This window comes from Stegastes partitus, unplaced genomic scaffold (assembly GCF_000690725.1).
Source record: "Stegastes partitus isolate 25-593 unplaced genomic scaffold, Stegastes_partitus-1.0.2 Scaffold1339, whole genome shotgun sequence".
NCBI classification, from domain to species: Eukaryota; Metazoa; Chordata; class Actinopteri; family Pomacentridae; genus Stegastes; species Stegastes partitus.
In genome coordinates, this window is record NW_007579070.1 from 9,992 (window position 1) to 23,878 (window position 13,887).

At 45.5% G+C, this 13,887-nt stretch overlaps 1 protein-coding gene across 4 annotated transcripts in view; it reads right to left on the reverse strand.

The window, feature by feature from the left end:
* The window catches only part of arap3 (ArfGAP with RhoGAP domain, ankyrin repeat and PH domain 3), a 40,436-nt gene that overhangs the window by 8,931 nt on the left and 17,618 nt on the right, over positions 1-13,887 (reverse strand). For all 4 annotated transcript variants that reach the window (XM_008298689.1, XM_008298691.1, XM_008298690.1 and 1 more), the window contains exons 10-22: positions 12,051-12,235; positions 10,539-10,645; positions 10,118-10,317; positions 9,056-9,141; positions 8,431-8,613; positions 6,513-6,651; positions 6,318-6,422; positions 4,190-4,346; positions 3,995-4,097; positions 2,836-3,034; positions 2,164-2,227; positions 1,925-2,088; positions 1,514-1,726 (exon numbers count right to left, since the gene is read on the reverse strand). In XM_008298689.1, the coding sequence (XP_008296911.1) occupies positions 1,514-1,726; positions 1,925-2,088; positions 2,164-2,227; positions 2,836-3,034; positions 3,995-4,097; positions 4,190-4,346; positions 6,318-6,422; positions 6,513-6,651; positions 8,431-8,613; positions 9,056-9,141; positions 10,118-10,317; positions 10,539-10,645; positions 12,051-12,235 (1,905 nt within the window). The remainder of the gene's footprint in view (positions 1-1,513; positions 1,727-1,924; positions 2,089-2,163; positions 2,228-2,835; positions 3,035-3,994; positions 4,098-4,189; positions 4,347-6,317; positions 6,423-6,512; positions 6,652-8,430; positions 8,614-9,055; positions 9,142-10,117; positions 10,318-10,538; positions 10,646-12,050; positions 12,236-13,887) is intronic.

Here is a 13,887-nt window from a genome sequence, read left to right on the forward strand (position 1 = left end):
TGAGCGTTTAATTGACCCCACAAATGTGATGCTCCAGAAACTCAATCTGCTCAAAGGAAGGTCAGTTTTGTAGCTTCTGTAACGAGCTAAACTGTTTTCAGATGTGTGAACATGATTGCACAAGGGTTTTCTAATCATCAATTAGCCTTCTGAGCCAATGAGCAAACACTGGAGTGATAGTTGCTGGAAATGGGCCTCTATACACCTATGTACTGTATTGCACCAAAAACCAGACGTTTGCAGCTAGAATAGTCATTTACCACATTAGCAATGTATAGAGTGTATTTCTTTAAAGTTAAGACTAGTTTAAAGTTATCTTCATTGAAAAGTACAGTGCTTTTCCTTCAAAAATAAGGACATTTCAATGTGACCCCAAACTTTTGAACGGTAGTGTATATATATATAGAGAGAGAGAGCATCCAGCATCATGAAGAGCTTTAACCCACTCAGCTCTCCACGTTTCACCATTTTAAACAGGAATGAGGAATTTAAACTGAATCCACCTTTCATACGTAAACCTGAGCACCTGGACTTCTCTGAGGAGTTAGAAATGAATCAAGCTTCACATTCAACCACTAAAACTGATGTTTCTGTTCAGGAATGGAAGTAAATCACTACAATCTGACATCTTCATCAATAAAAAATGAGCTTTACTGTTTTGTTTTTAAACTGTAGTTTGAAAATTCCTGGATAACAACAATAATTACATTCTAGCATTAAAAACATCCTTTGGGTTAAAGAGCTTCTACATGCTGGTGTCTGAACCATGACAGGAACATAGGAAACGCTGCTGGTAATGACCAGCATGTGGTCCAGCTGTGGCATTAACCTGACTCTGGGAGCTGGTCTGAGACATCTGTGAAGCGCTGGACCACCGATAGAGAAAAGCCAACAGAACAGAAAACTCACAAAGCACCAACTAGGACTAAATAGGAACAGGACTTGTACCTTCATCTGGACCAGGATGTGCACCCATACCCGGACCTGGAACTAGACTTGGACCAGTACCATGACCTGGTCCATGACGCTGGACAGAAACCTAGACCAGGACCTGTACTGCAACCAGGACATGAACCATAGTCCGGACCAGAAACATGGTCAGGACATGAACCAGGACATGGAACTGGACGAGGATCAGAACCAGGACCTGAACCCAAACCTGGACCAGAAACACGGTCTGGATCTGAACCAGGAAATAGACCTGGACCAGGGACTGAACTTGAAACAGCACCAGAAACATGATCTGGATCAGAAACATGGTCTGAACCTGAACCAGGACCAGGAGTTATATCTAGACCAGAACATTAAGTGCAATGGCAGTGACGGTCCATGGTCAGAGACCCTGCAGTCTCTTGGGTCGGGTTTACAGGCCAGTGATCTGTAACGGTTTCACCAGCTGATCTGAAAAGTTGTGCTACAACAAAAACACAGAGATGTCTTCAAACAGAAACTGAAATCTGGACCAGAACCCTGACAGCAGAGGCTCTGATCTCTGGAACTGAAGAGGACTTACTAGCAGCCTCCTGCCACAGAGGGTGGAGGTCAGCCATGAAGATAGGGTCGTCGATCTCTCTGAAGAACCTCTTCAAAACGTCAGTCACGTCCTCAATGAAGTGGTCTCCAATCCGCAGTTTGACGTTTCGGGCATCTTTACGAAACTCCTCCATCAACAACTTGATCCTGGATTTGGCCCCGTTTTTCCTGTAGATCCCCTCGTGGCCAAGACCTGCAGAGAACCACAACAGTGAGCTTGTAGAGGTCATCCTGTGGTCGTCCAACAATAGAAACGAAGCATGCAGGCATGACTCGTGGTTTAAGGGTAGTGTGATTACAGCTCCTAAACCTGGCGCTGTGACGTTCTCGACCAATCAGCAGCACATGTGACATAAATAAAGTGACTGGAGCTCAGAGGAGTTGTCCTCACCGTACTGCGTGATGAAGGCGATGCAGCTGTCCACGATGATGGGGATGTCGTTCCTGCTCAGCTGCTGCTCTCTCAGAGTGTTTCCTTTACCGCCAGCCGCCCGCTGGATGTCGGAGTACCACAGAGAGAAATCTGTCCGGCCAACGCCCTGCAGGTGGAGAGTCCTGATGGGAAGAACAGACAGTGACAAAACACCCAGAACCAGGACCAAGGAAGTCTGCAGAAACTATTCCTCTCACCTCCCTTTTTCAACCAACACCAGGATGTCTTTCTTCTCCTGGTTCTCCACCTCAGAGGTGATACCTTCAACACAGAGACAGACAGCTCAGTCAGTCACACATGGTCTCTGTGGACCAGGACATGAACCATAACCAAAACCAAGGGCCAGGACCAAAATCAGGGCCAGTGCAAGACCATGACCTAGACCAGGACCAGGACTGCGACTGTGACTAGGTTCAGGACCAGGACCAGGACCAGGACCAGGGCCAGGGCCAGGGCCAGGGCCAGGGCCAGGCCCAGGCCCAGGGCCAGGGCCAGGACCATAACCAAAACCAAGGACCAGGACCAGGACCAGGACCAGGGACAGGGACAGGGACAAGGACAGGGAAAGAAACAGGGACCAGGACCATAACAATGACCAAGACCAAGGACCAGGTAGAGGATCAGAACCAGGGACCTGGACCATGATCAGGGCCGGGACCAGGACCAGGACCAGGACCAGGACCAGGGCCAGGTCAAGGTCAAAGTCTAGGTCCAGGTCTAGGTTGAGGACCAGGGCCGGGGCCAGGACTAGGACTATGACAAAGACTAGTTTCAGGACCAGGGCAAGGACTATGATCAGGGCCATTGCCAGGGTCAAGATCAAGACCAGGACCAGAAATCAGGACTATATTCAGGACCACGACACTGACTCAGCTCTTGCAGGCGGTTCAGGTTGATGATGTCCTCTGCAGCTCCATCGGTTTGGGGGCAGACAAAGAGGTTGGACTTCTGCAGGACAAAGTAAGCCTCCTTCCACTGCTGAGGGTCCAGCATGGCCCGGTACCGCAGGAGACCAACTCGCTCAAACTCCCGGGTCAGCAGGCAATGACAGCTGAGTGGCGTCGCAGCCTGAACCAATCGACAACATGAAGATTAAACATGGCATCAGGAGGGAGAGCTGCCATCACAGCAACGGTCCAGAGAGCAGACAGACATCTGAGGAAGCCACAGACTGTATAAAGATGGACGTAGCAACCGGCCCTGAAAAATGAAGCCGACCCGGAAGTGTCAGAAACCTGCAGTATCACTACGTCCACTAGCTGCTGGCTCCACAAAGCCCTGGCTCCCATAGACTGGAACTGGAAAAGAAGTGATCACAGATCAATAAATCCTGCATTCCTACAGCTCAGGATGGTTTTCTTATTAGTTTTCATGGTCAGATCCAGAGATCAGGTGACCAATCTGAAAATAAATCAATACGGAATCTTTAAAAAATGGTCAACATTTTGCGGGGCGAGGGGCGTGGCTGGCTTGATTGACAGTCGGCAGCGACCATACAGACGAAGCGAGCAGAAGGCGGTAAATGTGGGCGGGCAGAGAGGGCCCGCCTCTCAATCCGTCTGACCAATCGCTGCTCCTATGGCTCCGCCCCCCTCCCACGATTTTTGCGTCACTGGCTCCAAAAATCCAAGATGTCAACCAGGAAGTAGCAAAACCCTGGCTTCATGTTCTCAGTGCAGAAACCAACGGGTGACGTCACGGCAGCTACGTCCATCTTTTATACAGTCTATGGAGGAAACACTGATCCACATGTCAGAGTCCAGACAGCTGGATCAAGAGAAGAACCTTCAAACTAATCAGTACCGTCAGCACACAGTAAACACAAGAGAAAGGAGCCACAGAAACACATTTCTGAGAACAAAGTTGGACGATTTTTACTATTTCAAACCTGAAGTGTAGTGTTTTATATTTTAGAGTAACATCAGAATTCTGCAAAAAAAAAAACCAGACACTTTGATAAAAAAAAGTCTTTTTGTTTGACGTGATCTGAGTGTGATGGAAGCACTGAGGTCAGAGAGCCAGTCAGACCTTTCCGATGGCTTTGGTCCAGCTGTGCAGCGTGTCGGCTGTTTCCAAACCAAACTGATAAAGTTTCTCTGAACTCAGATACAACTCGAAAGTGTAACGAAACCTGAGAGACAGAAGAAAGACATGTTTTCATACCAACAAAGATCAAGTCTGTCAACAGGTTTAAATCATCCAGTTCAGCGACATGTGAAAGACCTGTCAATGAATCCGTTGTTGGCTTTGGAGGAGTCGGGTCGACTGACTCCCAGACACACGATGTCTTTAACGTTGATCTGCAGGCAGGGATCTGCCGATCGATCCGACTCGTAGAGCAGCAGAGACTGATCCACCGAGCACCAGAACTTCTGGAAGTCTGACATGAGACCAAAGGACATATTCAGCTGCTTTAGCCTGCTCACATGACATGCACATGAAAATATTCCTTTCAGACAAATGAGTTAAGGGGCATTCAAGTTTGTTTTGGAGGTTCCAGAGTTCACTGAGGTGGTTAAGCTGGTTCGACAGGTAATTTAGGAGGAATTGCTGCTCATTTATATGTTTAAGGTGGTTAAGATGGTTTTAGAGTTGGTTTAGGAGATCCTACACTTCATTTAGGTGGTTCAGGAGTATCTAGAGTATGTTTGGGAGGTTCTGGCGGTCATTGATGAGGTGAAGGTGGTTCTAGAACCAATTTAGGATCTCTGGAGTTCATTTAGGTGGTTAAGGTGGTTCTAGAGGTCATTTAAGAGGTTCTAGAGTTCACTGAGGAAGTTAAGGGGCTTCTGGATTTTATTATGGAGGTTCTAGGGTTCAGTTAGCTTGTTCAGGTGGTTCTAGAGTTTGCTTTACGGGTTCGAGAGTTCATTTAGTTTATTTAGGAGGTTCTTAAATTTTTTGGGGCTGAATTTAGATTTCATTTAGGAGGGTAAGATGATTATAGAATACATTTAGGGAAACAATTCTGTTCATGTTCTCACCATATTTCTTGGGCATGGGATTTATATTTCTGGCGATATTTCACTCTTACAATGACTTCCCAGTTGTGGTTTGTTTCTTTTTAAGGTAAAATCTAATAACTTGTTTAACTGTAAACTAAATGTTATCATTCATCCTACATCCACCCAACTGGTGGAGGCAGATGACCGTCCCTCCCTGAGCCTGGTTCTGTCCGAGGTTTTTTTTTCCCCTGTGGGGGTTTTCGGTTCCTTCCCACCAGCAGACTGCTGAAGCTTATAGAGAATCCAGATGTTTGGATTGTTGGGTGTTTCTGCCTTTGTGAAGCGCTATGAGATGACTTGTTGTTGTAAATATGCGCTATACAAATAAAACTGAACTGAATTGAATTGAATGAAAAACAAAATATTTTATAGAACTTAGTTTTAGGTCCCAAAAGACATACAAGAAAACTCGGAACAAAATCTGACGCGATGCAGCAGCACTGCTGTCTGAAGTGACTGAAGTATTGTTAAACTGCAGCAAAACGGAAACTGAATGCGTCCCCAGTTGAATACATGACTCACTGTTGCCCATAATGTTGGAATCATTTTTTTTTACCTCGTCTCATGAAATGATTGTGACAATATGATGTATTCTACATAGATAAAGTTTATACCTTCTCAAAACTTCATTGATATCACATATATATATATATAACACACATCACAGTAAACATTAAACCACAGTGAACTTTTGTAAACTGTGTTCAGGCTTAAAATAAACTACAGGATGAAGAGTTTGGTTTTGAACTTTTCTACCTTGCTCCCTTTCACAGGAAAGACATATTTGAGGGGATTTCATGCATCAGAATGTCCAATATTATTCTTTAAATGTCCCTCAGTCACTAATATTGAGTCTGCCCGCCCGACATGGATCAGTGGCTTCAGACATGGTGGCGTTCTGTCCACCAGCTGGTTGACGGAGTCAGTGGGCAGGACGTCCCACTCTGCAGTCACATCCTGAAGTCAGAACTGGTTTCACCTGCTAACTGGGACTCAGGATGTGATCACTGGACCTGGTCACAATGATGACTGATGTGTAGAAATAGAAATGAAAAGAGGAATGTGTCTGAAAACTAAAATTATTCCAACTTCAAGGGCGATGGTGTAGGTTCCCATGGCTGTGCAGCATCAGTTGTCATGGTGATCTAGCTGTGTAGCATCAGTTACCATGGTGATCTAGCTGTGTAGCATCAGTTACCATGGTGATCTAGCTGCGCAGCATCAGCTACAGTGTTAGTTCAACAGGTTAAAAGAGACCCTCCTTCATGACACTGAAAGCTAAACAGACCTGCTGACAGGTCAGTTTGTGGTGAAGCCCTCTGAACCAGCTGACCCCGTTGTCCTACCTTCTCGGGTTTTTCTGGACAGTGTTCCTCTGTTGACAGAGCCGGACTTGTAGAGGTAACCCGAATGCAGAACAGGCTGCATGATCTCATCGTACACGCTGGGATCTGATGGACGGTCACAAAACATTCATCAGAAAACGCACAAAGGTTTGACAAACTGGGGAATAACTGAAAAGGCCACAGCAGGGTCCTGACCTGAGGTGGGGCAGCAGTCCAGCAGGGAGCGCTGCTGGCAGCCGAGGGAGGCATCGGAGAGGCGAGCCGCCTCTGCCTCCGAGAAAATCTGAGTTACTGTTTTCAGAAGCGTCTGTTCAGAGACAGCTGAACACAAGACCTGAGACACAAGACAGAGAGACGCTATTAGTCCTGACATAAAAGTCCTTTTTGGACAGAAGACCTGGAACAGAACTGTTTTATCAGTGTTGAACTGATACAGTCGGGCATTTGTGTCTCTTTGGTGGTGTTTTGTGTCATCTTGTGTCATATGTATCTCACTGGAGTCATTTCTTCTTTAACTGAGTATCAAATTTTAATTTATTATCTTCAGTATCATTGCTGTTCTTTTTGTTGTTACTGAGGCATGTGAAGGTTGCTTCTGGAGTCAACCACAAAACCACCACAGGGAGACAGAACTGGACCACCAAGCGCAGCATTACGTTGTTAGTGTGTGACAGCTCTGCAGTCAATCAGCTGCTGTGATGGTTTTCAGTTTTCAGCCCTGCAGCAGCTTTTATCTTTTTCTCTCAGATTTTTCTGCTTCATGCAACATTCGGGTCACTTGACGTCCCACCGATGCCCCAGTGCGCTCCAGAAAGTTTTGGTTCATTTAGAGTCCAGGTTTAAGTGATCTTCAGCGATGCAGGAGGCAGTCTGAGGCTCTGACTGCTGAGCAGAAACAAAGCAGGTGGCATTAACGATCAGCTGATAATGGGATATTGATCGGCAGCGCTGACTCTGTCATGTACAGAAAAGCTGCTTCTTTGAAGCTGAGTGGAACAGAAGCTACAGTGTGTTTCTGACCTCGGGTCAGCTTTGATGTCCTCGTTTTTCTCTCTCGTTTGTTTCTGCAGAAAAGCTGTGACTGCAGCTTCACCAGCAGACACTCAGAACGGTCTTTCTATTTCACAGATTGTTTCTGCATGTTTGAAATACACAAAACAGAATCTCAGTTTACAAGTCTACACTTCTACAACACTTCAGAGAAGAATTTAGATCTATTTATATATCCAAGCTCGCTATGGTAAAAACTAAAACCCACATCGAAACAACTCTGGAATCACCACTTTGTTTGGTTCATTATTATAATTATTTGTTTGTTTGTGGTTTGATGATCGTTGGAAAATGTGATAGTGAGACTTCAAAAAGACAGAAAAGGATCCAGGAAGATGCAACTAAGAATTAGTGAAACGTTGCAGCAGGAACCAGGAGGTCCAGAAGGAGCCAGAGCAGCACTGATCAGGGCTGCAGTGGTCGTCCTCCTACAATGACTCCACGGACAGTCAACTACTGTCACTATGGAGCTGTGGACACCAGACAAAGGCAGCTGCTTCAGACTTGGCACAGGGCTGATCAATGGAGACCAGAGTTAGTGTGAAGCTCACACAGTGTGAAGGACACTTCAGAACATCAGCCTCTATGGACGGAGGACCAGAACTAAACAACAATCAAGCACATGAAAAGAAGCCTGATGGATGTTGGGAGCACATTTGTTGGTCAGATGGCTCAAATGGAGTCCACGTTTGGTGACCAGGACCACCACAGTGGATGCATGGTCCTGACAGTGAAGCACGGAGGTGGCAGCATCATGATGTGGGGCTGCATGAGGGCAGAAGGTGGTGGGGAGAGAATTACTGTACTTCTGTTGCATTGAGTTTCTACTGTGGAGCCTGAATTAATCTAAACTAGTAGTTTGTCATGTGACATCAGAGCAAATACTCTGCTGCTTGTCTTAGAAGTAATCTGATTACTGTGAGGAGATACAGGTTAGAGTCATTTGCTATCTGAGTGATATTACAGGGCTGTAGTCACTCCTGTGGTTCTGTGTAATAAAGCCAGTGAAATAAAGGCGGGAGCTGCCCCTACGCTGTGGTTCTGGCTTAACAATCAGTCGGACCTTGAGCAGCTCCTCCTGGCTGCAGAACTTGGGGTGGGGAAGCCGGTATCGACCTTCTCTGTATTTCTGGGTGATGAACTCCCTCCTCTGCTCGGGCGGAGCGTCGCAGTCCAGCTCGTCTGAAGGAGACACACGAGCTGCCCAGAAGTCATTGGACCGGTCGTTCCCCAGCATGATGAACAGCTGCTCCGCACAAACAAACAAACAGTTCGGTAAACAAACAACAACACAAAAGATTCATACTGAGCTTTCATGTCTGCCCAGCTGCTGATTAAATATTCTCTATATCTGTATTAAACAACAGGAGAGCAGCTGGTTCAGGTCAAGGACTACCACGGTTCTGCAAGTCCACAAGCTGAAATTCAATGATGGACCCGTCTGAGTCATTAGCAACTGTTTGTAAGTTATTTTGCACAAGTTTCTGTCCATTTTCCACAATGGACAAGTTTCTGTTTCCACTGTAGGATCTGACAGCTTCAGCTCACAGCGACCAAAACAAACAGTCCTGAAAGGCCCAGGTAGAGGGTCGATAGGACCGGTTCCTGTGGACCAGGCAGCAGCACCAGGCTGCACCACCATATGGCCAGCAGCCCGAGCTGCTCCGCTGAACAGGTGCTGGTCTCACCTGGACGATCTCGTTGCTCCAAACGCTGGTGTCAAGTTTCAGACTCTGAACTTTAGAGACCATCGTCCCCAGACCTCTGTGCTGCCCTGCACACAGACACACAAAAGACAGACACACAACGCATAACACAACACAGACAGACGGTGACACATGCTGCCATCAGCTGAGTAGCACCGCTCGAGAACGTATGTCAACCCCAAAGGCGTTCCACAGAGGTTCTAGTTTAGTTACAGTTTGTTTAGTAAATTCTAGTGTTCCTTTAGGTGGTTCTACTTCTAACTGTTGGAGATTCTAGAGCTTATGTGTTGGGTTCTGGAGGTCATTTAGGGTATATGTGTTATGTAGCTGGTTTTAGATTTCATTTATGAGCTTGTGGAGCTCAAGTATGAGGTTCTAGCATTTATTCAGGTGGTTCCACAGTTCAGCTGCTTAAGCTAGTTCTAGAGTCAATTCAGGTGGTTCTGGAGTCGATATAAAAGAATCTACAGTCCATCCAGTTGGTTGTAGAGTTTCTTTATGAGCTTCCATGTGTCTTGTACGAAGGCAACTTCAGCTAGGTTCAGTTTTATCTATAGAGCCCCAGTTCAAAACACTCTGCTGTTCTCCTGAGAAGTAATCAGATTACTGTCAGGTGATGCCATTTAAAATCATTTGGTATTTCGATGATATTGCCCAGGACCGTATTCACTGCTGTCGTTGCTTGTCGGTTGTTGTGTGATGAACTGTGGAACCACTTCAGTGAATGACAGAACCTCCTTTTTGAATTCTAGAAACAAAAAAATAAACAGTAGAACCAAGTAGATAAACTGTAGAACCCTTTACATGCGCTCCAGCAGATCAGAAATAAACTACAGAACCAAGTAGATAAACTGTGAAAACTCCTACATGAGCTCTTGGAGCAGATAAATTAGCTCTTAAACCAAACAGACCTCCTAATTGAAGCACTTAACAGTTCAAATCAACGTTAAACTGAAGTTAAATCCACTTTAAAGACAGAAATACACGTTAAATAAACTCATTTGCAACGTTCAGCCGGGGTTCTTGCACAGCACAAAGTTCTACCTGCACAGTTCTTGCAGATGACAACACACAGGTTGATAGAAGCCCAGTCGGGGTTCAGGGCTTTGCAGTCAGCACATATTCTGTTGGATCGGTTGGACCAGATCTTCTCGGCCACCTCATAATCCGACAGCGTCTCTGCGATGGACTCCTGCAGCGCCTCCATCCAGTCCCGCTTGTCGCGGTCCGACTCTGCTGTGAAGCTGAGGAGGAAGAACAGAGGTCGTGTTGAGGTTGCTGAGAGGACGGACACTTTGTGCCCAGCTCCATCTCCAGACCACAGACCTGAAGGTTTCTGCTGTGGGTAAACACATGCGTTAAAAGTGTTCAGCTGCTAAAACACGTGTTTTACTGTTAAATACTTTTTGTTTTCTTCTAAATGCAACAATGAGAAAACTGATGATGATTCAGTGATCATTCTGACCTGAAGGTCTTGTACGGAGTAATAAGGTCAAAGCTCTTGTGTTTTCCGTCTCGTATCGTCGCTCCTCGAGCTTCAATCACCGTGATGCCGATCCCGTTTCGAAAACACTGCAGTCGAAAAAAACACATGAAGACAACTTCTCCCATCAGCAGCCTGCCGTCATAAACATGACAACGGTTCTTCAGAAGACTCTCTGCTTGTTCAGCAAAACCTCATTATTCAAGGAGTGGTTCTTCACAGGTTCTCCATTATTACTGGAATTCTTTGGTTTGGTTTCATTCTGTGTTAATCATTTGTTCTTTGGTAAATGACATTGTGCTTTTCTACCTTAGTGGTACTCAAAGCGCTTTCACCCATTCACACACATTCATAGACCAGTGACATGATGCTGAGGACACGTCCACTGTGGAGGGGATCAAACCGCTCCACCAGCTGAGCCACAGCCGTTCACAAAACATCACAAAACAGTGAGTCCATCACAGTTTCCCAAATCCAGGCTGAACAACCATGTGACCTTTGATTTAGTTTTTATATTCGTGCCAATATCACTACCTTACAAAAAATGTCACTAAACAGATGCACTTTTTAAACGCTTTGTTACTGGTTTGTATTGAACTCCACGTTGATGTATTTATTGAGATGAGTGCCACTAAAACCACCAGGAAAAGTGTGACTGAATGAACCTGCCGAGCACTTTATAAATACTTTATTACCTCAAACTAAAATGTTTCTAAATAAATGTTTTTGCAGTTTGGTACTCTTTTAAACCATGTATTATAAATTCCCTTTTTTCACTGTAGACGGGCTAATTACCATATATGGTACCTTTATCTTGATTTGCATTTAATTCTTTTTAAAGTCACAACACCCTGAGGTTGAAATGTTCATTTTTCAAGTATTTCAAGGAGTGCCCTATAAAGGGTTAAAGAACCTTTAAAAAAAATAAAAAAAATCTTTAAAGAACCTTCAAATAGTTCTTGAATTAAAGGGTTATTTAAAGAGACAGGTCTTTTAAGAAACGCTAAAAGGATCCTTAAAGAACCCATCCATCCATCATCTCCACCTTAATCCTCACTAGGGGGTGGAGTCTATCCCAGCTGACTCAGGGTGAAGGCAGGTTCACCTGGACAGGTAACCAGTCTATCACAGGGCTACACTTAGAGACAGACAACCAAGCACACTCACATTCACACCTACGGACAATTTACAATCACCAATTAACCTCAGCATGTTTCTGGACTGTGGGAGGAAGCCGGAGAACCCGGAGAGAACCCACGCTGCACGGGGAGAACATGGAGACTCCACGCAGGAAGATCCCGGGTGTCCTCACCGGGACGCCAACCGGAGACCTTCTAGCTGTGAGGTGCTAAAGGTGCTAACCACTGAGACACCTGCAGGCTTAAAGAACTCCTTTTTGCTAAAGCTCTTTGGAGAGCTATTAGTGGAGCCTCGACCTGTTGGTGTTCTCACCAGTGTGCCCACCTGTTGGTGCCCACCTGTTGGTGCTCTTACCTGCTCGCTCTTGTGAAGCCAAATCTGGTCGGTATTGATGGCGGCATAAACTTTGGATTTAGTTCCCTTCAGTTCGAGGACTCCGTGTTTCTGGCAGTGAGATCCAGGACCGAACCGCCGCCGCCCGAACACCATCTGATCTCTGACGTGCTCCTGTAGCGTGGACACCCAACGCCGTCGCAGCACTGACACACAGGAGACACACAGCCACCAATCACAGCACTGCCACAGCAACAGCATCAGCCAATCAGCTCACTGGGATTCTTCTCATCTGTCACACTGCTGCTATAGCCACAAGTTTTTCCGTTTATCGTTTTCAACTAAAATGCTTAAGAATTAGAGAGAACTACTAATTACACACAGTATACAGCAGCAGAGAGTAAAGCGCTGTGTGATATCTCAAAGTCAAATGAATCGAGACTGAATCCACCGACAGTAATCAGAATTCTTTTATCTGTACGTATGCGGTGCCTATAAAAAGTGTTTTACTGCTCAGAAGAAAAAAAAGGAAAAAAGGCTCCTTCATGTCAAAGTGACGATATCTACCAGAAAAATCACTTCCTAAAAAATGCAAAACGACTGCTTGCATTAGTATTTACCCCTTTGAAGTGTCCCACCGAGTTCAACACAAATGCAGTCAGTTGATGCTAGAAGTCACACCGTCAGTGTATTTAAGGTCAGTGAATGTGTCTCAGTGGTTGTAGTACAAGGAATCCTGTATCTGGGAGGTCCAGTCACTGGTGGATCAGTACACCTGGATAGAACCACACCATGAAGACTGAAGAACACTCCAAGAACTCTGGTAAAGGTTGTTGAAAAGCACAAGTCAGGGGATCATACAAGAAAGTGTCCAGGTAATGGAATTTCCCTTGAAGTACCTTGGATTAAGAAACGGAAGGAATATGTGTAAATCGTCCTCAAAAACTGAGTGACCGAGCAAGAAAGAGACAAGTGAAGGAGGCCACCAAGACTCCTACAACTCCTCCGAAGAATATACAAGCTTCAGTGGCTGAGATGGGAGAGACTGTCCACACAACTGTTCCTTGTTCTTCACCAGTCAAAACTTTAAGGGAGACCAGCAGAGAGAACATCTCTGTTGACAGAAGGTCAGCTAGAGTTCACCAGAAGTTTGGAAGAAGGTTCTTTGGTCCGATGATACCAAAATGGAGCTTTTTGTCCATCAGACTAGATGCATATCATCCCCACTGCGAAGCATGGTGGTGGCAGCATCATGATGGCATTTCTGGATGTTTGCAGGCCTCAATAATGGCTTCTTAGCAGCTCTTCTTCCCTCTAAGCCTTGTTCCATCAGGGATAACCGGATGGAAATTAGCCTTGTGCTAAATCCGCCGTATTTACTGCAACCTGAGATTGTACATACATTAATACGCACTGTCCCATCTAAATGAACAAATCAAAAAATAACAGTAATAATTATGTTCTAGCAAAAATCTATCCAGGGAACATCTGGACAGGTAACTGGTCGTATTCTCTCAAAAATGATTTTGGTAATTACCAATGCTGTTCACTTAGGGCAGCTGTGGCATAAACTTTACATTCAGCCCTTTTCCACCAAGAAGAACCAGGTGCTAGTTCCAGAACTTAGTTGGTTCCAATCTGGCACCTCCTAAGAACCTGTTTGCTTTTCCATCAGCAAGGAGCCCAGTTAGAGCCTCACCATCCGTCACTGCATACGGAGCCGTTTACCGAACAGCGCTGGCGCCACACAGAGTCCACACAGGACTCCAGACTGACCGGTACGACCAACTTTCTCACCTGGTCACAGGAAAAACATCTGACCTGCTGAACATGTTCTTATCCACAGACTCTACAGTTT